The sequence below is a fragment of the Cydia splendana genome, chromosome 8 (assembly GCF_910591565.1).
Source record: "Cydia splendana chromosome 8, ilCydSple1.2, whole genome shotgun sequence".
NCBI lineage: Eukaryota > Metazoa > Arthropoda > Insecta > Lepidoptera > Tortricidae > Cydia > Cydia splendana.
Genome location: NC_085967.1, coordinates 10,099,648 through 10,127,574, shown reverse-complemented (window position 1 = coordinate 10,127,574; position 27,927 = coordinate 10,099,648). Strand labels below are relative to the sequence as shown.

Here is a 27,927-nt window from a genome sequence, read left to right as displayed (position 1 = left end):
TGACTTGTTACAATATTATCGGTTGTAGTTTTGGCAAAAATCATTTGGAATTGGCAGATGAAAAAAATTGTTATCTATATTACTTTCCATTTTAATATCACTATGCCTGTGATTATTATCGCAGTCTGCATCCACCGACTTTCGGGGACCCTTATATCCTGCCATGCGAAGTGCTTCCCTGATGATGTGGGTAAAGAAATATAGATAACGCAGAAGACTCACGTAACGGTCCTTTCTCGTAGGATTGCACGGTGTAATGGCAACATGTAAAGAAAGGATAGCCATTGGGACATAATTTACAGTGGCGACCACGGAAGCCAAGTTTTGGGATCACCTAAGTCGGTAATAAAATAACAAAGTCTACAACACTAACAGTGAATATATTTTGATAGTGAATGAAACAGGGATGAATGCTGAAGTAGTTTATTGGTTTACGCGGGCGAGTAGCGGGGTCAGTGCTGGGGCGAGGGCGCGCGGCGCTCGGGCGAGGCGCCGGGCGACGAGCCGCGCCGCCCCGCCGCCGCCGCGCCGGGGCTCTTCAGCCGCACCATCGTGTCCAGGTGACGGAACCTGATGGAATTACAGAAAGGTTAAATGGGGTCAGCCGGTCGAGGTATTTTACAGATGACGCCAGTACCTATAGGATTTACCTGTCAACCCTACGAATAGTGTCCAATACTTGTTTTTTTGCTATATACTTTATGGCCTGGGTCAGTCCCCAATCCCCATTCCCCGCGCATGAGAGGAAGCCTGTACCCCGCAGTGGGACGTATATAGGCTGAATTATTATGGCCTAGGTTTAGGTAGCCCTTTAAGCAGTGGCGGATTTCCCATAAGGCACAGTAGGCCCGGGCCTAAGGCGGCAAGATATTAGGGGCGGCAAATTGGGACAAAAAATTCGCTGATGATAACAAAAAATAACTCAAAATTAGGCCAGGCAACGAATTCTCAAAAAAAGGTACCTATAGAGGGAAATGCATGAAACACAATTTTTGACTTCCTACCTGACTTTATTTGGACTATCTAGGAGGTGAATTTAACACATCAAAAGTACCGGGGGAAGAGAGGGGTTTTTTCGGTTTTTCGCTTATATCTCGAAAACTATGCGTTCTAAAGACATGATCATTATACAAAATGAAAGCGGGTAAAATTTGCTACAAGCTACAAGTTTTTTGATATCTTGAGGGCCCTCCACACTTGTGCGCGAATTGTTGATGCCTTAGCGCCTTTGTTCCCCGTTTTTAGGGTTCCGTACCTCAAAAGAAAAAAACGGAACCATTATAGCAGCGGTCGGCAACCTTTTAGCAGCCAAGGGCCACATAGTAGTTAACGAAGTTGACGCGGGCCGCACTTTGTTAATATTTATGACTTTATTAGACATTGTCGTTTGTCAATATTACATACAAAATAGGCAGGGAGGCTTGCGGGCCGCCGGTTGCCGACCGCTGCATTATAGGATCACTCCTGCGTCTGGCTGTCCGTCTGTCACAGCCTATTTTCTCCGAAACTACTGGACCAATTAAGTTGAAATTTGGCACACATATGTATGTTTGTGACCCAAAGATGGATGTGTAACGTAAATAAATGAATTTCAAATATGGAGGCCATTTTTGGGGGGTAAGTAAATGAGAAAATTAAAAATTAAAATTTTTCATCGTGTTACATATCAAATCAAAGAGCTCATTGTAAGAATCTCAAATATATTTTTTTTCATAATTTTAGGATAAATAGTTTAGCAGTTATTCAAGAAAATAGCCAAAAAATTACCATTCCCCTCCCCCCCTTATCTCCGAAACTACTGGGTTTAAATACCTACTAATTTGTCCTTTAAACTTCTCTGGAATTTGCTGGAGGCCAAAAGGAAAAAAAAATATATGAGTGTTTATAGGTATAGCAAAAAAAATGTTTTTCTTGTTTCTTTTTTAGATTTTTTGAATGTTTTTGTAGGTACATTACAAGTCAATGCTATTGGTAAAACTGTCACTTAAAATGAATAGGTAAGTATTTGCTTATTTTTTTCGCAAAACCTATGTTCCCATGATCATATCACAAGGACGTATACATAGTTTCTGAGTAAGCGAAAAACCGAAAAATGTGACCTTCAAACCAAACTCCCCTACCCCCGATCAAGGAGACTTTTGATATGTTCACCTCCTAATAAAGAGTCAAAATAAAGTTACTAAGTTAAAAATGTCCCAAAAGTCCTATAAGTGTCCCAGGCATTTCCCTCTATACTTTTTCGTTGCCTGACCTAAATGCAGTCAATGAGAGAGGGGCGGCTACAAGGCCTGGGGCCTAGGGCGGCAAAGACTGCAAATCCGCCACTGCCTTTAAGCCAAATTTCATAAAACAAAACTAGAGACGTACATACTAGTAGCCCCTTTCTCAGCACCCATCATAATTATAGACTGCCGCTCCTAATATCGGCCCTACTGGGCCTTAGGGCACATCCGTCACTAGCCAAAGGGTTTCATTTGACCAGTTTTACGGAACCCTACATGACGTACCTTAATGGTAAATCGTTCGCGTCGTGGTCAACGCTCTGGAAGAAGAACGCCAGCGGCCAGCTGATCCAGGATGCTGGTTTTCTGAAAACATGTAAATTTATATTTTATTATAAGTTCTAACTCATTTACATGCTATGCTCGTAGTACTACGCCTGTAGCAGTGGGGTGACACTGGAGTTTTCGGACACTCGGCTCCGTTCGGCTCAGCGTTGCTACAAGCAATTATTAGGGTTGGCAAAACTTCACGTTCCTTTTGGGTCACAACCACAGATAAGGTAATATACCTACTTAAATTTGACAACCCCAATAGCCGAAAGGAATAGTGCCATACATTAGAAAGGGACAACATGATTCATCCCGGAATCGCTGTTAAACTTCAGTTATGTAGGAAGTGTCATTTCTGTACGGTATACGGTAGTAGGTACTATTATTTATACTGTACCGGTAGTTCCTACCTACGTAGAAGTAGAAGAGTCGCAATTAGGCAATTTTGAATGGCAGTTTTTACTTTTTTGTAACATGACTTGGGTAAGTAAGCCAGGAGCGGCATTCAGATTCCGGCACCCGCCCCGGGTGTCACTCATTTAGGGGTGACACCCGACCGTGAACATCAGTAGTGCCATCTACTGCGAGTCAACCACAACAACAACAAATCATATTATATGCCATTCTCAACCAAAAGGGTACTTATTATCGGTTGTCAATAAGGAGCTATTTCCATATAGCTTCAATTTGAAATCAACCTTATCGACAACCGTCAATGTGGTAAGTACCTTTTGGTTGAAAACGTCACATATTGTTAAAGTTCGAATACGCCTCCATCCGATTTATATTTATACAACTTCATAAGATTGCGGCGGCGGCGGCGCGGATGCTGAGCGTGGTAAGGGCGTCGGGGGGTGTTCGAGGTCTTTTGTTGATGGAGATACGTACGGCGTGGGCGGTTCAAGCTGCACGCCGGCGTCGCCCGGCGTGTCGGGGGTCTGCGGCGCGGGCGCGGGGGGCGGCGACCCCGGCGTGGCGGGCACGGGCGGCGGGGTCTTGTTGATGGCCGGATTGTAGATCTTTGGGTCGCTGACCATGCGCACGAAGAACGAACGCTTGTGGGCGAGTGCGGCGCGGTGCCGTCGAGCACGCTCCTCGTTGAGATCCTGCAAGAAGCGAAGGTAACATGTCACTGACGATACAAGTAAGGTAAATATACGTTTCCATGAACGCTTAAAACTTGGATGTGCCTACGTTTCTTATTTTCATACGAGTCTAGGTATGTAAGAATGAGTGAAAGAAGGCTAACAAAGAGAGTGTATAAGGGAGAAGTGGAAGTGGGAGTTGGAAGGGGTAGACCTCGGCGGACTCTCTCTGATCAGATTGGGGAAATCCGTACATACGAGAAGCAAAAAAAGTAAGTGGTTAAGGCAAACATTTAAAAATACCCTTGACGCCTCCCTTCATGCATGCTTTAAAAAATTGCTATGCATTAAAAGTGCACGAACAATTTTAGTTTCCCAATGACTAATAGGTATGCTATATGAACATCTTGTTAAGTTGTTACCCTTTCTTTATCTGGTCCTTCGAGAAGTTCTGTAGCGAAGTCCGTTATTATATCCCACGCAGTTTCTGAAAATTAAAAAAAAAACATGCAGGCAGCCATGGACCTTACCAAGATCATACCTATATCTCAAATAGGTATTATGAATATTGGGCTTTTTCCACTTGTTAGAGTTAGACCAAGAAAAGTCTGCAACGATTTTGCGTGTAAGTGTTATTTTAAACGTCACACTTCTATGAAATTATGACGTACCTACTTATAAATAACACTTGCACTGCGTATGCTATCAAAATCGTTGCAGACTTTTCTTGGTCTAACTCTAGAATAGCAGTAGTCGTGGACTCGTGGTTGTGGCACGACCTGTCATTAACGAGTACAATAAACCCCATGTACCTGACGCGTTCAAATTAATAAGAATGAGAAACAGAGGGCCTAATACCACTCGTCTCTTTATCGCTAGAATATGCAAGAGCGATAGTGTTGTTGACAACGCTGATGGAGAACGCGTAATTAAATAACATTACGCCTTTAACTGTAAAGCATTTCTTTCCGCTGTAATTTTAAATAAACAAATAACTACCAATGTTGAATAATTTTACGGTTTAGACACAACACTCACAACAGTTTAAATTCGATAATTACCGATGTCTTCGCGTGTAGCGTGTTGCGCCACAACACAGAAACGGATGACGAAGCGATCGCGCACATTCGCAGGCACCATGTGGATTTTTCCGGACGCGTTCATTGTGGTCAGGAGTTTCTTGTTGATCTCGTCTTGCTCCAACGGAGTCTCGCCGCCGCTCACTAGCCGGAAGCATACGAGACCCAGCTATAAATAAAAAATAAAGTTATGTCGGGTCAAGGATCGATCATAAGATATTCAGTGAGAAAAATTTGAGGGAGCCGACTATAATATTCATTCATATTTCATTTCCCGTAACTGTAACATTTACCTAAAGGTTCCCACATCGAATGTCGATTATGGGGTGATTCGAGTATGTATGATGTGCGTTTTTTATTTCGTGTAGTTTTCCGGTCGACAGTATTAGAAGAAACGATCTCGAGAGCAGCACAACAATTAGTGGTACACTTACCTAATCGCAAAAGTCTCAGCTTCCAAATAGAAAATGTATTTAAAATAAGTATGAACAATAAACATAAATAGCTTATAATTATAACTAAGGCGGGGTCTAAGGGAAAATTATAAAGTGTCTATAAAGAGACGCGTTATCTCTTTCTATTGTTCTCTTTCTCACCTCCTACTATAGAGTACTAATAGAGGTCAAGCAAAAGTATATTTGTATGAATTGTATGATTGATTCATTTGATCTCAAAGTTTGCGAGAACGACGCGACATTGTAGTCATCTCGAACGCATAGTACGTAGACGCCTTTCCATAGGATAAAGATCTGGTGTGTGAGTACGCAGTATTACCTTATGCCGGCACTCTAGCAAGACAATTGATCGATAGACAAGAAAATTATCTTCCGGCTAAAATAATGATGATTGATGATAATTTACCGTGACTTTGTTGCAGACCTCGAACCGGTCGTCCTTTCTAACCAGTTGCTCGAAGTACTTGGCCAACTCGCAGTGGCGACGCACGTAGCGCTGCAGGCCACTGATGCCGTAGCTGCGCAGCATGAACCACAGCTTGAGCGAGCGGAAGCGCCGGCTCAGCGGGATGCCCCAGTGGCGGTAGTCGATGGCGGTGTGGTCGTAGCAGTGCTGGAGGTACAGTGGGTCCACTACTAACGCTGATGTTAGCAGGTATCTGATCGGTTAAAAACAAAATGTTTAGGTAATCAAGCAGTGCTGGCAGTAGGTACCTACATCTAAAGGTAAGGGTATGCTACCGTGTACATTTAAACATTTTAAAAACCATATGAAAACTCATATGATACTCGTAGCGCCTCTGGTCTGTTCATTGTGACGTACCTAGACGCGCCATGACGAAACTGCCCTGTTAGAATTTAGGTATAGATCGAGGACCCTTTACTAGACGCATGGTTTCCTATAGCAAAAAATTGTCTAAGTGAATAAATACTAAGTTGAAAGTTTGGTTTTGAAGGAGGCATCATTATTGTGCCGAAAAAAAGGACGTAAGCCGTAGGTACACTAGGTACAATCACCTCACGGGAATGTTAAGCAATTTAGGGTTCTAGCTAAATTGGACATTCCATAGCGCAAGTATTGAACAACTAACCTAGCTAGGACCCTAAATGGCATAACAATCGCGGAGCGTGATGGTACATAAACAAACCTGTTGGTAACCCACAACAGCGAACAGTCGAAGTTGGTGAGCATGAGCTTGTTAGTGTTGGTGTTGAAGCTATCCGCGTACTCGACCCCGGCCAGGTGGTGTTTGTGCTCCTGACAGAGGAACGCGGAGCCCGCGTAGGCCGCGTCGACATGCAGCCACACGCAGGGGTACTTGCGCACGATGGGGCCGACCCCGGGCAGGTCGTCGTACGAGCAACACGAGGTGGTGCCCAGCGTCAGGGATACGAAGAACGGCACGCGGCCGGCCTCTTCGTCTTCTTCCATCGCCTTTCAACACAGTTCATTATTGTCTCATTGTAGTTTTTAGGTGACATGATTTAATATAATATATTTTGTTCCTTCATTGTTAAGCAACTAGGTACTTATTGCTACCATATTACTACGCCGTAGCTCGTAGCAGCGTTCGACCGCTATTTACTGAAAATATTCTTGGCGGGTTGATAGCAGTATAACCTGTGAGTATAATTATCAGTGGCGCATTTACCCTAAGGCCAAGTAGGCCCGGGCCTAGAGCGGCGATATATTAGGGGCGGCACTGGCAGTCTACCCACATATGATAGGTGCTGAGACTGCTGAGAAAGGGGCGGCTAGTACGTACTACAGGGCCTGGGGCCTAGGGCGGCCGACACTGCAACACTGATAACTATATATCAATTAAGTATAATAATAATTATGCCTTCCGAAATTTAATTCATTATTTCATTGGCTCGTGTGTGGGAAAAGTATCTTAGAAGGTTAATGCAACTATAAAATACTATCCTCATATTGTCGACTTTATAGGGGTCTACTTTATACCTACTTCATCTATTGAAGTATTTCCTCCAAAAGAACTGAGAACTTTTATTTCCAACCCACAATTCATTGTCCTATTCTTTCCAAGCATTAAGCAATAAAGTGGTCCACGAGAGCTGCTCTGTATCGTGAAATTTCAATATTTGCGGTATTGAAAGTGGCACACAATGCGGCTCCATTACCGCCCGGCGCTCCACGTATTTCCGGAATCCAGGCCGAGTCATTAAATGCGCGGCGCCGCCGGTGGTGCCATCAAATTAACGCCCGATTATCTGGCCTGCCTCCGCGCGCACCGAGCATCTCCCCCAATTAAATTTCCAAACAAAAACTAAGCGTATTTGCATTGCATCATTGGGGGTTAAGGTATTTTTACGTAATAATTAATGTACCTGTATAAGCGAAATCACTTTCAGGGTTTCGATGGACGGAAATGCGATAGATTAGTCTCTTTTCGGAATAGTTTTCAATACTTGAAGCATATTTTACTAGTTGACGTATAGCATATCGCATTACGATCACTATACAAGTATATCCAAAATTATAGTTAGTACCATCCGTACCATGTTATGCATATTTGTTTTCACACAAACTTCCATTGTCTCGTTTTCTCTACTTAACTACGAGTATACTATCAAATTTAAATACAAGCCGTAAAAGTATTATCTTTACAAATAACGTTCGCCGAAATGGGCTACTATTACTTCACCAAATGGTTTCACCAAACATTTCTCATCAGAACTTAATTTTGAAAAACATGAGCGTTGTAGAAACCATGCTGCATTCAAGCTACATGGTAGCGGTTCTCTCGGGAAATTAGGCAGTCGGCATGTGGTCGAGATGTAATTCTATAACAGCTTCAAAAATTTTAAAATTACGCTCTTGTTTCCGATAGGTAGGTAGTATTTTCCTTTTTAAAATATGTCCAGGCGTCGAATAACTAAATTTCATACGTGATATTTAATGCTATATGGACCTACAGCAGAACTAAATGGCCTCGATTTTCGAAGTAGATAGGTATATCTACATATTAAAAAGGCAATATTAAGCGTTTGTCAGGTTTGGTATAAAAAGGTGGATTTTTTTAATATACTTACTTATTTACATATATGATATTATTGTCTTTATCAAACTGCCAACAAGACTAATGTATTCCTTTAGCACACAAACAAATAAAAATAAAATACCCCTCAAAGCACCTATACCGTCTTAACTAGTTTCAATGCCATGTAGTATATTTTCACGCCACATTTTCGTTTGCCTTTAGCGTTCTTTTAATTACAACTCGCTAGTCTTTTCTTATACAATAATACACCAGTCGACGCGAAATTAAATCCGAAATTAACCCTAACCATTGACTTAAAATGAGGCACTCACCTCCTTGAGTGTCTCGCCCCTCAGCGAGCCGTGCTCATCGGGCTGTAAAATGCGTAGTTTGACGAAGCAGATCATGGCGGCCTTCTCGACGCACGAGTGGGCTTCCTTGGAGCAGTAGGCGATGAGCTTGGAGAGCAGGAGACCTTCGTCCACGTTGGGGAACTGGTGTTTGAGCCGTTTGATGCCGTTGGCGCGGGCGGCGAGCATGGATACCAGCACGCATTCGCTCGCTGAACCCTGCGTCATTACCAGACATGGAAGTTTTTGTGGCAAAATAAAGTGATTGCTGTTACCTTAACGTGATAAGTAGGTACTTAGATATTTATTAGTTTTATTACATTTTAGATAGCTTCCGCGAAATACACAACACGATCTATATCTTCTTCTCTTTTGATATATTGATAGTTTTCTATTCTTTTGGCACTGTAAACTACAGTTTACGTTTTAATTTTTAAGTACTAAATATATGTAATAAAGAAATTATGTACCGTTTTGTAATTGATTTGCATTATTGAAATTTCTCAGTAATTTAACCTACAGCAAGTAGAAGTTACCTACATATTTTAAATTTAATATTAATCTAGCTAAGACTTATCGATAACAGATTTATCGATGTTTTATTTTCTCAAACACTCGTTTTTGCCACAAAAACTTCTGTTTGGTCATTACAGAGACGAGTAAATCTACAAACATAAATTAATCTCCACGTAACGCCGCATGTGTCAGCATTGTTGTATATGGCGCTATGAATTAATATGTTTGCATTTTAACTTTTTGCATATAAGAACTGAAACGGTACCTACCTGCTGCTTTATATAACCACGAATTGTAGAATTGGACTTGGCTGACCACTATCACGGGCATTAAATTAAAATTACAAGTTTTCAAACACTGGGCACAGTGACAGATTTCATCTCCATACAATTTATAACATTAAAACGCCAAATCTCCCAAAATTGTATTGATATGACACCTGTCACCGTACCCTTCGCGTTAAAAAATACTTTAGTGGATACTTAGGCAGTCTTGTTAATTGTTATATTTGTTATTAAATATCTAATCTCTAGATATAAATAGAGCATCCGGTTAATGACCAAGAACAATATAACATTAAGCTTCCACCTCTTTCTAAATTGTAATTGACCGAAGCGAAGCGAAGGTCTACGTTTTGACTCGGGCATTTTGCTTTCGTATGTCCGGATGTTCTCCTCTACAGGTCGCAATTCTTAACCGATTCTCGTGAAATTTTGTGACCGAATTTTATGACTAAATAAATTTTTTTTGTCAATCCGGTTTTTGGAAATTTTTAAAAATGGCGGAGTCGTGATACCTGGCGCCTAAACAAATAGTCGTATCGATATCATAAGACTTTTTTCTTTTTGAGACATGTTTACAGAGTTAATAGCAAAAAATGCAGAAAAAAATTATTGCTGGTTTAGGCGGTATTTAGATATTTAATTTTAACTAATTTTAATTTGAGAAGGAGTAGCTAAATTTCGTCAACCCATCTAAGAACTATTTGGCTCAGTTTGTAAACGTTCGCTTTTTCTGTTTGCACAGAGGGTCTGGGTTCGATCCCCAGTAATTGTATGCTGGGATATTATAACTTTTTGTATTTTTTTACACATAAATTTCGTATTGTTTTTCTTTAATTTACTATACACCGTGTTTTTATTGAATTCCGTTAACTTCGGGGTATAGTTAAGTACGTTTATAAGACGACCGGTCTGGCCCAGTGGGTAGTGACCCTGCCTATGAAACGACGACCGGTCTGGCCCAGTGGGTAGTGACCCTGCCTATGAAGCTGATGGTCCCGGGTTCGAATCCTGGTAAGGGCATTTATTTGTATGATGATACAGATATTTGTTCCTGAGTCATGGTTGTTTTCTATGTATTTAAGTATTTATATATTATATATATCGTTGTCTGAGTACCCACAACACAAGCCTTCTTGAGCTTACCGTGGGGCTTAGTCAATTTGTGTAAGAAATGTCCTATAATATTTATATTTATATTTATAAGAACTAAATGGCATAGTTAATTTTCAAAAAAAAAATTTTTTTTGTTTTCTTTTTTGTTTTTTTTTTGTTCAAAAAGTAATTAAATGTAGCATATAGCGTTGTTGTAACACGGGCATTACATTTAACTCAACCAAACAATTGAAATCTGTGACATATCAATGTCATTTCGTACATCAATCGACCGAGATTGTACTTAAGTTTAGTAGCAAATGTATGAACTCATTCTAAACACTAATCAATATGTAAGCCGGCCCTAAGGCAAGTGTACACGCTTGTAGAGGCCTTATAGTAAAAAAAATAATTATGGATTATCTCCGAAATGGACTTAATTAGAACATCGGTGTCTTTGAGAAAGTTACTTGATTTAAGCTCAGGAATGCACCCTTGAAATTAACGGAAATCAAAAAAAACACGGTGTATTTAAAGCTCTTAGCACCATGTTATTTCAAGCTCTGCTCGCGAGGTCTACAGCTCACAGAGCCACTAGTTGTAATTCGTTACCTCAATAACGCCGCCGCCATTACTCCCTTGTTCGAGTGCGAGGAACGCCGGCGGCAGACCGATCGCTTTACCTGTAATAGTCCGTTTATAAGGTTTCTTATTCACACCTGCTGCGCTCCTAATGCTATAACATACCCCTGAGGCTGAAGGTGGCGGTGAGCCAATATTGATTTAAGAAAAATGTATTCTTTGTATTCATAAATATTTTCTTGATTCAACATTTTTGCCCCCTAATGCTATTTTGGCATTGAAAAAATCTGGCATGGTACTAACACACTGCTATTTAGCTTGACATCATAACTTGGATCCCTAGTCCAGAATGTCACTGTAGACAGGTGACCGATCATATCCATCAGTTTCAGAAATAGAAGTTGAAATCAGATTAGGGCTCCAGGTTTCGCCTAAGCCTCGAATGTACTATATTAAAGTATTAGTTTAATAAAAACTCAAAATCCCCAGTCATTATTATTCCCAATAGAAAAAGCCGTTACGGATAAATAAATCTAACTCACATGCGAAACGTAATTCAAGACAAAAAAAGTATGACAATGTTGCCACTGCAATAATTTGTTTGTAAAATAGTAAATTCCTTTTGATAAATAATCACGCTTAGATAATTTATTTATTAGTAATTTTACTCCTACGATTTAAAAAAAGTACTTTTAGTTACTTATTTTTACATAAATACAAGACGCGCTAGTAAAAAGTGGCAACATTTTCTTACTTTTCTTGGTCTTGAATTACGTTTTGCAGTATATATATAGACCTACAAGGCTACAATACAACAGCTATGCTACATACGTAGCAGGTCCTGCTACGGGCTACGGCGTAGCACACTTACGCGTAGTAATAGTAGTCAAAGTCAAAATGAAATCCGAAAATTGATGATAGAATTCAAAAGTCCGATACAATTCCCAAATCCAAATTCCGATGGCACCCGGGGCATAAGCACCCTTAGGTATTTAAAGAACTGAGTGGAGTTCTGCGCTTTCAGTCACTTTTGGCACCAGCTTTGTAAGCGCAAGTATGTGGCATTCAAAACAGTCTTTTTGTCAGTAGAAAAAGACGGAAAATTAAAAATAAGTTGATTTACCATAGAAACATTTAATTTCGCGTCTTTTTCTACTGATAAAGTTTTTATTAATGTCGATCAACTTTTACGTTTTTAGTGTACCTGACGCGAATTCATAGGTAGGTTAAAATTTACATGTTTAAATTTCAAACGCTAATTTGTGTAGCTATACTTAAGTATAATATATAAAAGTGCCGATATCTCATAAACTATGAGATTTTCATTAAGGGTTTTTGCTTAATATCTTGTAGGCCATCAACTGTTCTATAAGCCCTTCAAGTCGTATTACAAACCGAAATAAAGTCTTGGCGTTGGTTTGGGTAAAGCCTTTAAGTCTTGGCGTTGGTTTTAGGGACACCCGGTATACCTACATAAACCACACATTTACAGAGTTGCTTGTACAATGTACCCAACCAAAACCGAGGTTACTTTCCAAATCTCTAAAGTCTAAACTATAGTAATTTGTTAAGTCCATGCAAGCATTGCAAACCTAAAATAATTGCTAATTATGCTTACCCATCCAGTCCAGCATAATGATTTCCAGCTCTGTGCAGGCCGGGCTTGCCGCCTGGAACAAACGACTGCGATGAATGGCATTACGTGTGCTACTTTTGACACTGCGGCGCCGGGCCATCGTCAACCCGCGCGTATTTATGGTGACCATTGGACTTATCAAATTAATTTATTGGGAGATTTTTATGACGTCATAATAAGTTAAGTTAATCTTCCTTTTTAGTGGCTTGGAAGCGTATTCAGATTTGTAAAATGTTATTCTAATCTGATTTTAATGACTGTAGGTACCTATTCTAAAGACTCTTCTCAATATTTTAATCAGTGCGTCGCTTTCGCACTCCTGGGTACCCACTTATGTCTGGGAGCGCGATGTTCTAATATCGAAATCGTATTGGTACAATGTTTTACGAAACGGAATACGCCTCCTGATAACAGCATTATTTTGATGGTATGAAATAGTCAAACTAGCACAAAAGCCGTTAACAGCGGCTATATTGCCTATCAAGCTGTTCTAACCGAGTGATTTAGCAAACCGATTGCAATAAATTTGGTGATGACAGTTATTCTCATTTATTTTATGATCGCAAACTTTACGTGCTACGATCGGACTTAAAAGGAAAGGGGATGACTGCGTTTCCATACAAACGTTAGTCCCCATTTTCTGGATATTTTTTGGATGCTGTGTCCCTTCGTTTGACTCTTTAAAAATTTTTGATTATTATACTAGTAAGAGTTACTAGCGAAGTACAAATTCCATACAAAAATTTGAAATGCTCCTAACTCTTATAACTATTAATTAAAAATTCGAAAAAAAAAACAAACGGGACCAAAAGGGATTACATTAGTATGGAAAGGCAGTTTCGGGGCTACTTTTATCTTATGTGTAGATAATTTAAACATTATTTCCTCACACGATCAGAATAATTATCCTTACTCTAACCAAGGCAAGCGGCTTTTCATGACTAGAACTAAGTTCCCTAAACATAAACATTGAGCACATTAAATCTAAATATATTTTCAACTCATAGTTTTTGCTGTTGTACTTATCCTTGTCCTTATTTTAAAAAATTGCCGCCAATATAAATACGCTAATTGAAGTTTAATATTTTTAAATTTAAACAATAGCTGCTTTAGGAAACTGTCATATATTCTTAAAAGTCATAATAGGTATGCTCATTATTAGCAAGAAGACGAAACATTTACCTACATCCAATTGCATGATCCGCAGGTGGTTCTAATTGCATAAGTTTTTACAAACCTAATGTAATGTTGATATATGCACAGTGTAGGTAAGTACCTAATCTTTCTACCATGTGTAGCCGACAGCTATACTTCATATACTTGGCTATACGGAACATCTTAGGCACACATGCACGCAGTCAGTATAGATATAAAATGGGTGTATTCTAGAATATTTTTGCGGATTAAAAGGAGTATAATTTTGTATGACATCATAAATACATTTTTCATTTTCACTTCATACTAACAGCAGGTAAATCCCTACTAGTATTACGAGTAGCTCTGCCTGCGAGATGAAGACCTCGCGATAAGATTAATATTAAACTTAAAACATTTAAAAACAAAAAATACTTACTTCGTTGAGTGACGTTGAGTCACTATACTCATTATCACAGCGCACTCACAACGGTCTTGAGTGACATAGATGCTAATGGCACTTAAGTCCTTTATGCCAATTCTAATTCCCATAATTTTGGACATATTCAAAAAACAAAACTACAGAAAAATTATATCTCACTAAATAGGTTGAGAATTGCGACCTGTAGAGGAAAACATTCGGACATATGACAACAAAATGCCCGAGTTAAAACGGAGACCTTCGCTAACGCTTCGGTTAATAAATGCGAAATAACTCTTTCTGTCTGTTACTTCATCATTCTTAAACCGCTGAACCGATTTAGATAAAATTTGTTATGGTGATAGTTTGAGGCCTGGGGATAAACATAGGATAGTTTTATCAATCATCATCATCATCATCATTGAATACAGACGGAGTCGGGGGCAGACGCTAGTTAGATAATGGCTCCTCTACACGTTGGCCCAACCTATTGGTCCAATATGTTGGGACAACCTGTAGAGGGGGTATTGGTGTCGGTTGGCTTTTGGCGCGCGGGTTGGCGATGAGTTGGCCGCGGTGTCGGTTTTTCGGCCGCACATCAAAGGGATTGGCCAAGCGATTGCGGTACGCATCTACACGTGGCCCAATCCACAGTGCGTGCTCGAAAGCGGTCGAGTGCGGACGTTTGTGCTCAGTATCAATTTTAGTTTTTTTTTAATTAAAATGACGAGTATGTGGCCTCGTTATGAAAGTAATGAAGGAATAGGAAATTTACGCAGACAGTACATTTACAATTTAAATAAATAAATATAACAATACATACTTATAGTTAAATAAATGAATATTATATACAGCTTGGCAAAAAAGAGTAGAAATTAAAAAGTGACTGTAGTGTCGTCCCTATCAAACCAATAAATATAAGAAAACAGGACGACACTACAGTGTTGCCACTTTTTAATTTCTACTCTTTTTTGCCAAGCTGTACATATCTAACTATATATAGTAAGTAACTACATTGCACAATTTGCACAGCTATGTTGGTAAGCTAGTAACAAAATTAAATAAAATTATAATATGCTCTAAAATAATTTAAGCAAATTATAAGGTAACATGAAGATATTTAATTAATTTAATTCTTTAATAAAATCTAACGTTCATTTATTTTCGGGAAGTAGGTATCATCAAAAAACTCTTGCAGCTTCTATGACATTTTTTTAAATTACTTGATGATAATAATGGTACATGGCGTATCTTAGATAAATTGCTGCAACGGCTAATGCTTCCACGTCCATCTTGGAAACCGGTCAGATCACAACTGAAATTCGCCATTGTGTAGTAGCGTTCCGACCAAGGCACGGCCAACTCATGGGCCAAGCGTTGGCGGAGCGTTTGGCCAACGTGTAGAGGAGCCATAAGATAAAATGAGCGAAAATTGCGTCTACCAACCAATCCGATCCTTATAAAAATTGAGCCACTGAATTTGTATGTAATTTATACAAATTTTGTATACCTCTCAGTGGCGGCGCGTCTAGATTGTTCGTAGGCAAGCCGTAGCTGAGTTTCCTTCCTTTTATTCATAAGTTTAAAGAAAATAGCCCAAGAGCCTGAATATCAAACAAGCCGATGGGAATCGGCTTCTATGGACGCTCCGCCACCTCTAGTAACTAAATCATAAAGTCAATGAATTAAGCAGATGTGGTTCAGAAGTTCGTACAATAACTTCGTAGGTACTTGTTAACTATGGGACCTATTTAGTTATAATTTATGTATGTTTTAAAAACTTCATTGTCAACTTTACATACTTAGTGGAAGTTTCTAAGACTTCCTGTACAAAATGTGTCAAGACAAACGCAAATTATTCATAGCGAACGTTTACAGAGCCAATCGATATTCTGGTCGGAGGCTTCAGATCGATGCGTTGCAATAAGTATCGGGACATTATACGGGTATATCTATACCTAACTAGGTAACTATAATACCTTACAGTGGCATAATAATGACCGACGTCATTATGCATTTTGCTTTCCTCGTTCAGCCGGTTAAAAATAAACACGTAGTAGGGTATTTTTATTAAATATGTTGCAAATTATTGGTGTATGTACATGTTAAGTATATAACGGGTCGAAAATTGTTTCTTATGTGTAAAATATTAATGAAATGTATTGAGAAAATAAGCTGTCCCACCACGCATATAACAACTTAACAACCACCAGCGACCCGCCCCGCTAAGCACGGGTAAACCTTAACAATTAAATTATATACTTTAAACCTTCCTCAAGAATCACTCCATTGATAGGTATGTGAAAACTGCATGGAAATCCGTTCAGTACTTTTTTTTTTTATATCGCGAACATACAAACAGACAGACGCGGCGGGGGACTAAGATGTAGTGATTAGTTAGGAGCTAACTCTGCATTACATTGTCAATTGTTTTATATGTATTTTTGGTACCTATTTACGCATTATGAATGCGTGTATCTATATTTACAAAATTTTGCACGCGTAGGCTTTTAGGGTGAGAGTTGTATGCTCTATGGCCAGTTTGAGAAGGCCACGTTAATTTCACAACAATAGGCGCTGTTATCTTGATGTAACGTCTGTGATCTGAGAAGTAGAACGTTTAGCTGCGGAAAATATTAGGATAGAGTCACAGGGAATTTCAAACGCAGGCTGGACACCTAGATGCATATCCAGATTTGAAGAATATGATATCAAATTTATTTCGATTTGATTACGTTGAACGCAATACGATTGACATGATACTGGTACACTGAGTTATTATTATAATAGTTTAATGCACTGATATCATATATTTAAAATCTGAGTTTGTCCTCAAAACTATATTATGTCTACAAAGTACAATTCCAAGCAAATAAAATCTTTAAAAAGTGGTCTTAGATCGTAAATCACCACTTACTTAATACATTCACTGCCAAACCAAGCTACGCGCCGATAACACGGGAAAACCCATACGTAGCGGAAAGCGCCACGCACCCGCTTAGCAGGTCGCTGGTAGTAAATGTAACTAAAGACAAAAAAATATTTAATGAAAATTAAGTAAAATCGGTTAGGTATGCACATCCGCCCATGCTAATAAAATATGTGCCTATTTAAATGCCTAAAACTTAAAAACGACTTATTTTACAAATAAAAAACATTTCCCACAAAAGCACTTTCACAAGTCTGACTAGCGCTTCAGAATATCGGAAATTCGCAAATTTTTAAATCAAGGGAACTCGTACACACAATGGACCAGAGGTCGTTCATTGCATGTGTGTAGGTATCTACTCAGTGTAGATGTAGAGCAAGTGGGCGATTTTAAACTTTACGTAAAATTACTTTAATGAAAAAACTTGACTTTCATACTTTTATGAAGAGACTTTCGGCGCGATTCGGGAAATGAATTAGAGATTAACTAGATACGATATAGTAAAGATATGTGACGTCCCACGGGTAAAGGTACCTTATGGCGGTTGGCGCTTACGCTATTATTAACGCCGCTCCAATATTATTGTGGCGCTATGCGACGTAAGCGCCGGTCGCCATAAGGTACCCTTTTCCGAGGAACCTCACATATCTTCACTATTTCATATCTAGTGAATCTCTAATTCATTTCACGAATCGCGGCGCCATCAGCCATAAGGTACCTTTTGCAGTGGAACGTCACATATCTTTACTATTTCATATCTCGTGAGTCTCTAATTCATTTCCCGAATCGAGCCGTTTGTTACAGTCGGCATGTTAATGCGGTTCCTAAACAGCAGTTGCTAAATAGTCATACATATTATGAAAACAAAGCTGCACTTTAAGGTGGAAGCAAGCCGCTTTGCATGGTGATAGTAGACACCAAAGTAAGCGATTTTTTCCGAAGCACCCAAAAATTCACCCCTTAGGAGCCGAGATTTAGCGAGGTTCTATTAGGAAAAAGAAAAAAAATCCACAAGTTTCATGGAACAACAAATATTTAAAAAAATATATATCATTTAAAGAAAATCACTTTTAATAACGTAAAAAAATAAATACAAAATTTTTTCAAACAGTATTAGTGTGAAATTATTAAGTACCATTTTTTTCTCTTTTGCGCTTTATTCTTGCAAATAATGTCCTCGACTCTTAAGAATGTCTGAAAATAAGTATTTTTGGTTAAAGTCAAATATATTTCTTACTAAATGACGAAAACCGCATCAAAATCGGTTCGGCAGTTTTTGAGATAAGTACAATAGTTTCAGAAGTTGGCTTACTTTTATTTATATGGGATTATTCGTCTTATATAGTCCAAAAGGCGAGTAAGTCATAGTAAATTATACGTAAACTAGAAGGTAGGTACTTAATTTATCTACATTAGGGATATGTATATAATATATATTTATATGTGGAAAACTGCCATAGTCACCATCTTACATAAAAAGGAGATATATCGAAGCCGAGTAATTTTCGCCCCATAAGCCTCCTTTCCCATACGTACAAACTCTTTGCTAAAGTTTTATGCAACCGCCTAACTTGTATCCTCGATGAATGCCAACCTCCCGAACAGGCTGGTTTCCGGAGCGGATTCTCTACAATCGACCATATACATGCGGTAAAGCAGTTAATGGAGAAAAGTCACGAGTACAACCGGACCCTGTGCGTGGCCTTCGTAGATTACGAAAAATCCTTCGACAGTGTCAAGCGTTGGGCGGATGTTTGACTCTCTCCATCGCTGCTCAATCGAAAATTGCTACGTGGATCTGCTCTAGGAGCTACATAATTATATACCTCGGCAACAATACAAGTTTGGCTTTACAAACACAGTAACTCAATATCTATCGAAAGGGGATACCATTTCAACCAAGTTTTTTACGGCAGTGCTAGACGACGTCATAAAAACGCTTGCATGGGACAGAACTGGTATCAATATCCATGGTGTCTTCTTGTCGCACCTGCCGCCTTTTTTGTTTGCCGAGTCCCTGGAAGATCTTCAAGGCATGGTTGAAGTTGAAAGCCATGTTTCTTTGAATAGATCTTAAGCTGAATACGTCCAAGTAGTGACGGAAGTAGTGTCACCAAATGTATGGGACGTGCAAATTTTGGTATCGAATGAATTCACTTGGCACAGATGTAGTATACGTAAAGCTAAACCAATCCAGCCCGGTAGCCATCCGCCACCCCCTGGTGGGTAGGCAGGGGGGCATCCAAAGTTACACGCCGCATATCGGCTTCTATTTACCTACCACCTCGAGTTTGGTATCAATTCCAGATAAAGCGGGCATGAGGAATTCATTTTTGAGACCTTTGATGTACAGTTTAATAGAAAAAAATAACAATATTGACGAATAAATCAAAACCGGCGTGCTATTTTTTTATTCAACTATTGCTATTATCAACCGAAACTAGAAATGCTAGAAAGTTGAAATTTGCACACCAGGTTACGTTTATAATGTGTACAAGAGATAAGAAGAGATTTTGTAAAATTCAACCCCTAAGGGGGTTAAAAAGGGGATGAAAGTTTGTATGGGGTTCATGTTTTATTTTAAGCTAGGAATTTCAAACTTCGTTAAAAGATATACTATTAAAATACAAGAAAACTAATTTCAGCGTTTTTGAAAATTCATCCCCTAAGGTGGCGAAATAGAGGTTGAAAATTTGTATGGATATCAAAAAATTTTTCGAGTGTGGGGCTTGAAACTTTTTATATGTGCATATTACTAGAATACAAGAAATGTAATTTCAGCGTTTTTAAAAATTCATCCTCTAACGTGGTTAAAAAGGAGTTGATCCATTAAAAATTACTTTGACTGCCCCCCTGCCTACCTGCCAGGGGGTGGCGGATGTCTACCGGGCTCAAATAGCTTAGCTTTACGTATATTACATCTGTGCTAAGTGAATTAATCCGATACCAAAATTTGCACCTTATGACACTACTTCCCTCAGTAAAGACTAAAGTTATGACGAACATCTCTAGTAAATCGATTCCAACCATTACGGTTGGGAACGAAAGACAGGAGGTGGTCGAGCAATACGTGTATCTTGGATATATTCTATCATTTGACAAAACACATCAGCAGAAGGAGATCTCCAGGAGAATCCAGCTGGGTTGGGCGGCATTCAATAAACAAGCGGACATCCTCAAACCCGTTAAAATTCCACAATGCCTGAAAACTCGCCTCTTTAACCAATGTGTCTTACCTACCATGACCTACGGTGCCGAGACATGAAAGCTCACTAAAGAGGCTGTGTATAAAATCCGAGTGGCACAGAGAGCCATGGGGCGCGCCATGCTCGGCATCAAATTTCAAGACCGAGTGAGGAATGTCGAGATGCGACGCCGCACCAAGATGCAAGACGTTGGATGCGTCATCACCAAACTTAAAATGAGCTGGGCGGGACATGTTGCCAGGCAGAGTGATGGCAGGTGGGCGGTATGGTGACCGCTTACAGACGGAAGAAGTGCCTGGCGTCCGTTGGCTCGTTGAGTGGACGACACTTCTGGATGAGATTGGCTCAGGACCGGGATAAGTGGCGTACTCGAAGAGAGGTCTTATGCTCAGCAGTGGGCGATTAAAGGCTGATATGATGATATTATATATTTACAAGAAAAAGATTATTCATCTTCAGCTTCATTCATACTGGCTAAACTGGTTAAACTAGAGAGATATACTAGATAAATATACTTTATACTGAAAAAGTAATATTTTTATCAAATTATATAAGTTATTATACGTACTTTAACGTACCTAATAACTTTACAACTTTGATTTGCTCAATATTCGGTAGGGATTAAAGTACTAACCCTACTTTTAAACACAATGCCTCATAATTTGTTTAATGAATTTGAAGATATATGTATAAATGTTTATATAATACATAGATAAAGGTGTGTTTTATATTAATAAGGAAAGCACAACATAGTTAGAACTTAATACAGTACTTAAATGTAGTCACTAATTATAAATCGTCATGTCAATAAAACTAGGCCAATTTCTGGAACATGAATCTTATAAACTACTTAACCGATTTTGATGCGGTGTTCAGTTTCTGATAAGAAATATGTTTGACTTTATTATTAAGTACTTATTTGCAGACATTTTTCAACCTGGAAGACACTATTTGAAAATTAAACGTAAAAGGTTTTTTTTATAATTTTACACTAGCACTATATTTCTTGAATATAATTATGTGTAAATTTTTTTTACATCAAGAAAAGTTATTTTCTTTCGATTGACACGAAATTTATCTTAGTCGGATGATCCGTGAAACTTGTAGATTTTTTTTCCTGTTTTTAACAGACCTCGCTTTTTCTCGGCTCCTAAAAGACAAAATTACGGGTGCTTCGAAAAAAATCGTTTTATTTGGTCTCCACTATCATCGTGCAAAGTGGCTTGCTTCCACCTCAAAATGCAGCGTTTCGGCAAAAAAGCTCCATAATTAGTATGACTAAAAGAGGAACCTTAAATATTTTTCTTTACAACAAAGTGCACATATATTTACGTAAATAGGTACGTATTTTGTTTACAGTGTTATACAAATCGCCCCAAACTAAGCAAAGCTTGTATGTACTAGGCGACGATATACATACTTATATAGATAATTACATGCTTATATACATAGACAACATTCATCACTCAGGAACAAAGTTCGTGATAAACATAGGTACAAATAAATGCCGGGATGCGAACCCGGGACCTCCTGCTTCGTAGGCAGTGCATGGTCTTTACCGAATGGGCTAAGGTACAGTTCATTTAATGATGTAGGTACCTATTCATTAAAAGTTAATAGAAGACTTGATATGATACATACAAAATAAAACGGCCACGCAAGAAGCGTTTAAAGTAAGGAGTCGTGAAAAAAGAAAGGCTTTTGTCTGACAATTGGCTGTTTAAAAAAAACAACGGGTTGCACTCCGGGAGTGCCGACAGAAGTGAAAACTCAATGACTAAAGTTGCCTCCAGAAACTCGCGAACTAAATTGACAGGTCAATGTGCACAAATGATACCACAGTTTGGCCAGTGCTGTTCATATCGATATTTTCAAAAAAGTTTGAATTAGAGAATATCGCGAAAATTCACCGCTAAGGGCGCTACTGTTGTGCGGTCAGTTAAAATGTATCTTTAACTAATTTTGTTAAGTTATTTTACAAATGTTACTTGTTATTTCGGAAATTGTGCAATTTTATAGTACTAGAGACAAGGATATTGGATGAACATATTGTAATTCAATTTTTTTTTGTTATATTTGTTAGGAAGACTTACAACTAGAGTAACAAGTTAGGTGATAACATAGAAACAGCGATTTTGGCTCAAAGGGGTCATCCATTAATTACATCACACGGTTAGGGGGAGGGAGGGGGTCAAGAAAATGTGACATGCTGTGACAAGGGGGAGGGGGGAGTCATAAACTTTGTGACGTCACTTTAACTCCATCAGTAACCGAAAATGTATTTAAATTATTTTATACGCTAATTATCATTTAAATAACAAGGTTTTGAAACGATAATGGTTTTCATTCGTTTAATTTAATTTCTTAATCGGTTTTGGGTTATAAAATTACTAATATTTCATTTGTCAAAAATATTTTGATAAAATATTAAATAAATATTTGCTGATTTCGTTGAAGAAATGTGACGTCACACGAGGGGGGAGGGGTTAGCCAAATGTGACCAAGTGTGACAAGGAGGGGGGGGGGGGTAAAAAAACCTAGAAATTCGTGTGACGTAATTAATGGATGACCCCAAAATACAAATACTTAATAAAATATATAAAATGTTAAATATATCAAATATTATAAATTAAAAAAAAATATTTCGTACAATGTGATTAAGTAATTTCTCTTTAATGTGATAAGATTAATACATTATTGTGTGACGTGGACGCAAAAATTAAATCGTCTCGGTGATCCCTATTGCTTCGATTGTAAACTGTAAAGTCCAGTCCCTAAACTGGACATTCAAGTTGAACTTTACATTCACTTCTTTGAAGCGGGGACAAATAGGAAAACACCAATAACGGGTGTATTCTTATTGTTCCCCGCCGGGAACAGACAAACATTTCCATTTGTCCCTTCTCATGTATGGTGTAAGTCACGTGGATAGGGGACAAATGGGATTACACCAATAATGCACCCATTATAACCAAAAATGGGTGTATTCCCATTTGTCCCCGATGGGAACATAGGAAAAGACGCTGCATATAAATATTTCCTATTTGTCCCCACCATATTGGTGTGGGGACAAATGGGAACACAAATATCGGGCGTATTCCCACTTGTCCCCGCCGGGAACAGATGGGAGTAGGCGCTGCATATAAATAATTCCCATTTGTCTCCACCTCATGGATGGCGACGGTCAGTTGGGGCCTTTCCCAAAATTTTCCTTGGCCCTAAAATACGCTGGAGTTGCTTGCCTATTCAGATTTGCCATCTGAGTGTGTATTACAAAAATCATTCGTGTAATTTATTCGAATAAAATATCGAATAATTCATTTATTATTCGAAATTCTAAACGAATGGTTTATTCGCGAATAAATTATTTATTCGCGAATAATCTCACCACGAATAATTGTTTATTCGAATAATTATTTAGATGAAAAATAATTCGAATAATGCCCAACTATACTGAATGCAATACTAACATCGAAATTTGTCAATTTCGCATCCGCACCTCCTGATTTGATCGGTAACGTCACAATCTTACAATCGAATAAACCTCTTTGCTTGTGACATTCATATAAATCGAAATCGGTCGTGACCCCTAAACAATTATCAGTATCAGATGGGTAGGTAGTAAGTGCAATATCTTATTACTTATCGATAATATTTTATCGACATATACTCGTGACTATTTTTTCTTTGCTATTCCTGCGGGCTCAGCACGGTTCCAAAACGCGACCGTGCTACGGGGGCTGGTATCATTTTATTTGTCAAACTCATGTCACTTTAGTTCGCGAGATTCTGGAGGCGACCTTAGGCCAAAATGTCTGCAGCATTATGTATAATTGACCCATCCTCCTTTCTATTGAAAAACTTTAGTTCCGAAATTGCTGATCAGTGAGCTTGTTTAAAATTCGAAATTCAAATTTGTAGCGTTAATTGTTTAAAATTCGAATAGAAATTGTAAAGTTACCTTGCAGACCTCGCATCTAGTCATGATATTTTGAGTTTTATTCACCAGTACTAGAGTTCACTTTTATTAGCGATTTCATCAAGATGTAGCTTTATTGAATTATATTTGAGTGATATAAAGTTAGAATGTAACTGTGAGATCCTCGTATTTCAACCCGTACAAGATTAGAACCTTTTTCATTGAGTTTTTCTTTATTGATTTAAATGCCATCTAAATGAGTGGCCATCTAAACCTTACGGTCACGTGATCGCCTTACGCTGTCTCGAGTTTATAATTTTTTCCCCACCTCAAAAAGTGCCCAGCGCCGCTAAAGAAGTTTTCACTTCAATAAGTTCTTGTTAGTTTATTTACTAGACTTAATGAACCAATGGCAGGAATAGGAAGCGATTATCCACCCTCGAACGAGTGACGTCCGACCTTTCGATCAATCACTGTTCGTAATAAATGTCAACATTTGTTTGGAATTGGAAGACGCATCTAACAGACGTGCACGATACGTGCTTTTGCAAAGCTCGTATGGCAGCATATAGTTTTTTAGGGTTCCGTACCCAAAAGGTAAAAACGAGACCCTATTACTAAGACTCCGCTGTTCGTCTGTCTGTCACCAGGCTGTATCTCATGAACCGTGATAGCTAGACAGTTGAAATTTTCAGATTACCGGGAATCCTCGGTGACTTCTTATAAGCTTGTTCGAATAGGGCCGTAATTGTAATCACATGAATTTTGCTAAACTTATTTAGGGGAAGCCCGGACAATACGCATAATGTGGGTAAGAGGAATAATCGATTTTTCTAAAAATGGGTAATAGATGGCGCTTTGACACTTGCCACCATGATTTGGCATGCGGTAGGTGACGCCATGGCAGTTTGACCAAAAAAATGTAAGCGCTCGTTTGTTGTTAAGAGAAAAAAAAAAGAATTTGTGCTGTTTCGTTACGATTTTCGCAAAAGTTTGTGCAACAACTTTTTTACTATACATGTAGTGTATAATTATAAGTCTTATTTGTTCAATGGCATATTTATTTAAGTATAATTTGTGATAGTAGTTTTTGCATAATCTACAAATAACATTTGAATTTTGTTCATCGATCTAATAATGGCATTATGGGCAAAACGAACATGGGCAAGACGGATAATTATTACAGACCGTTTTATTACCGATGTTTTTCAGGTGGTTTTAAATTACAAAAAAAAAGCATGATAGGGCATCGCGATCAGAAAAATCGTCTGAGCGAGCTGTAAAATTAGTAAAAAAAAGAAGGAAAGTCTATAAATTCTGCCTCAAAAATGGATCTTTCGGATTCTACTTATTACCTTGCAACGACACTTAAAATCAAGAAGTGTCTCGAGTGCCAAAATTGGGTGTATGAAAATAGCACATCATCGGCAGTTGTATGCAGCTACTTTTGTGACGAATGCCAAGACTGACTGTGACATTTTAAGTTATCCTTTTTGCCCTAGTGGCATATCCGTTTTGCCCGACCCCTGCGGGCAAAAAGGATAATAGACACTTTTTTATTTTAGTGGTGTTAATAGAAGAAATTGTATAAGTTTTTATTTTTTTAATAGCTGTTTCCAAAGTTTATGAAACAACGTACAAATTAAAAGTAAAAAGAGTTAAAATTATTAGATACTTGTATTTTATTTTTCCACTTTCCCTTAACATATGTTCCCCTACTGCATTATGAAAACGGGTGCGCCTGTGCTACGAGTGCTACGCCGTAGCTCCTAGTCAACTTAAGGTAGCTACCACTGATTAACAGTCCGCCGGACGGTATCGGCCTGTCAGTTGTTCGGAACTGTCAAAATTTTGTTCTAACTGACAGGCCGATACCGTCCGGCGGACTGTGAATCAGTGGGCCCCTTTAGTGAAAGTTTTATATTTCTTTGTTAACGAATACAAATACTTTACATGATGCGATAGAAACATTTTTAGGTCAATGATGATTTAACAATTTTTAGGGTTCCGTACCTCAAAAGGAAAAAACGGAACCCTTATAGGATCATTCGTGCGTCTGTCTGTCCGTCTGAAAACCGTTTCCAAAATGAAACTGTCCTTAATTTCTTATGAATAATGGCTTGAAAAAGTGGTAAATTTTCTTAAATGTGATTTTTTATGTTATTTCTATGCAGAATCACGATATCTTTCTATATAATCGGATTTGTGCATAAAATAAAAGTCCAAAGTTTTTTCCTATTAGGTACAATGATTCCATATACCTATATATGTACTTTGTATGACGTATGGTTGGCGAAACATAAAGAAAATATCGAAAAATGAATGGATTTTTTGGGTCATATAGGTCATCTGTTGGGATGAAACGAGTTTATGAAAAGTAGCCATTTTTAAGGAAATAGTAACTACTATTTCCCGAGCGAAATATTGAGAGAAAATCCCGAGAGAATTGACCGAGCTTTAGCGAAGGTCTCCGTTTCAGTTTGAGTAAAAATGCTTTCGTATGTCCGGATGTTGTCATCTACAGGTAGCAGTTCTTAACCAATTCTCGTGAAATTTTGTGAGCAATTCGGTAAGTAGTTAGAATTTTTCTGTCGTTTTCGTTTTTTGGAAAATCTTCAAAATGTTCAAATTGGACATAAAGTACCCTACTAATCTAAAATTACTAAATTAAATTATTTTTTGTTTTTACATTTTAAATAAGGTTATCGAAATTGATATCATACAGCTGTCCTTTTTATTCGTTATTTATCCATATCCATCCATCGCATGAGTAGAGCCGGAACAGCAAGGTCTTCAAAAACTGATAAGAATGTTATTTTTTTTTATTTTATCCACAAGAGAAATGATTTTAAATGATATATATATATTTAAAACGTTCATTTGGATTGATTTGTATTGTTTTACAGTTAGTGTTTTCTTTGCGTTGGTGAGGTGAAACATGTCGTGTTTCACTCCGTGACAAAGTTTGTTTAACCCTCGTGCCTTGAAGCCCTCACTACCCTCAAGTTTTACCAGTTAACTAAGTTTTAACAAGGGGTTAAACAAAACTTTGCCGCATTGTAAGACAAATAGGTAACTATTTAACATATATAGGTAGGTAATACTATAAGGACACTGGACATTAGGACACCTAGCCATTCTTGGACATATAACTATTCCCATAAAGGAAAATAGTGTACCTACAGGTAACCACACCAAACAATTACTTATCATTCCTACTTCAATTTTCGGCCATACGTACATAATTATTACCATTCGCGATTTTGTATTTATAAACAAGACAGTTCCTTACCCATGAGAATCCAATGCATCCGATGCCAGCAGACAGCATATCGCCCAAGATAGACGGATACGCGTTGCCCGAAGGGAAGTAGGCGTGGAAGCGCGGATGCTGCCAGTGCGTGACACCGGGCATGATCTTCTTCTCCACGTCGTCCATAACCTTGTCCCAGTCCTCAGGGTGCTGAGGAGCTTCGGCCGGCAGCGCGGCGCGTAGGTAGCCCGGCTCCACCGACGGCGTCACGCGCCGCTTACGCAGCGTCGTCATGTACGTACATATGTAATCCACCATCTCCTTCCCCCGAACCCTGAACTCTTCCGTATCCATCTCGAAACTTTATAATTTCCCGCGGAGCAGAGTGCGGTGTCAGCGCCGCGAAGGCCTCCGGCTGACTCGACGACCACA

The 27,927-nt window shown here is 38.6% G+C and overlaps 1 protein-coding gene across 1 annotated transcript; it reads right to left on the bottom strand.

The window, feature by feature from the left end:
- Positions 1-361: 361 nt before the first annotated feature.
- LOC134792825 (tyrosine decarboxylase) lies at positions 362-27,927 on the bottom strand. The gene is made up of 11 exons (XM_063764216.1): positions 27,535-27,927; positions 12,616-12,667; positions 11,028-11,098; positions 8,506-8,742; positions 6,320-6,606; positions 5,578-5,830; positions 4,699-4,885; positions 4,060-4,124; positions 3,441-3,658; positions 2,508-2,588; positions 362-570 (listed from the first exon to the last, which is right to left on the bottom strand). The coding sequence occupies exons 1-11, from the start codon at positions 27,847-27,849 to the stop codon at positions 453-455; spliced, it is 1,884 nt and encodes a 627-aa protein (XP_063620286.1). The 5' UTR covers positions 27,850-27,927; the 3' UTR covers positions 362-452.

Coding starts and splice junctions, on each gene's coding strand:
- LOC134792825 (XM_063764216.1), bottom strand. CDS start 27,849: ATGGATACGGAAGAGTTCAGGGTTCGGGGGAAGGAGATGGTGGATTAC. Junction 11,099..12,615: donor CATTATGCTGGACTGGATGG/GTAAGCATAATT, acceptor GGACTATTACAG/GTAAAGCGATCGGTCTGCCG. Junction 4,886..5,577: donor AGGTCTGCAACAAAGTCACG/GTAAATTATCAT, acceptor TTTTATTTATAG/CTGGGTCTCGTATGCTTCCG.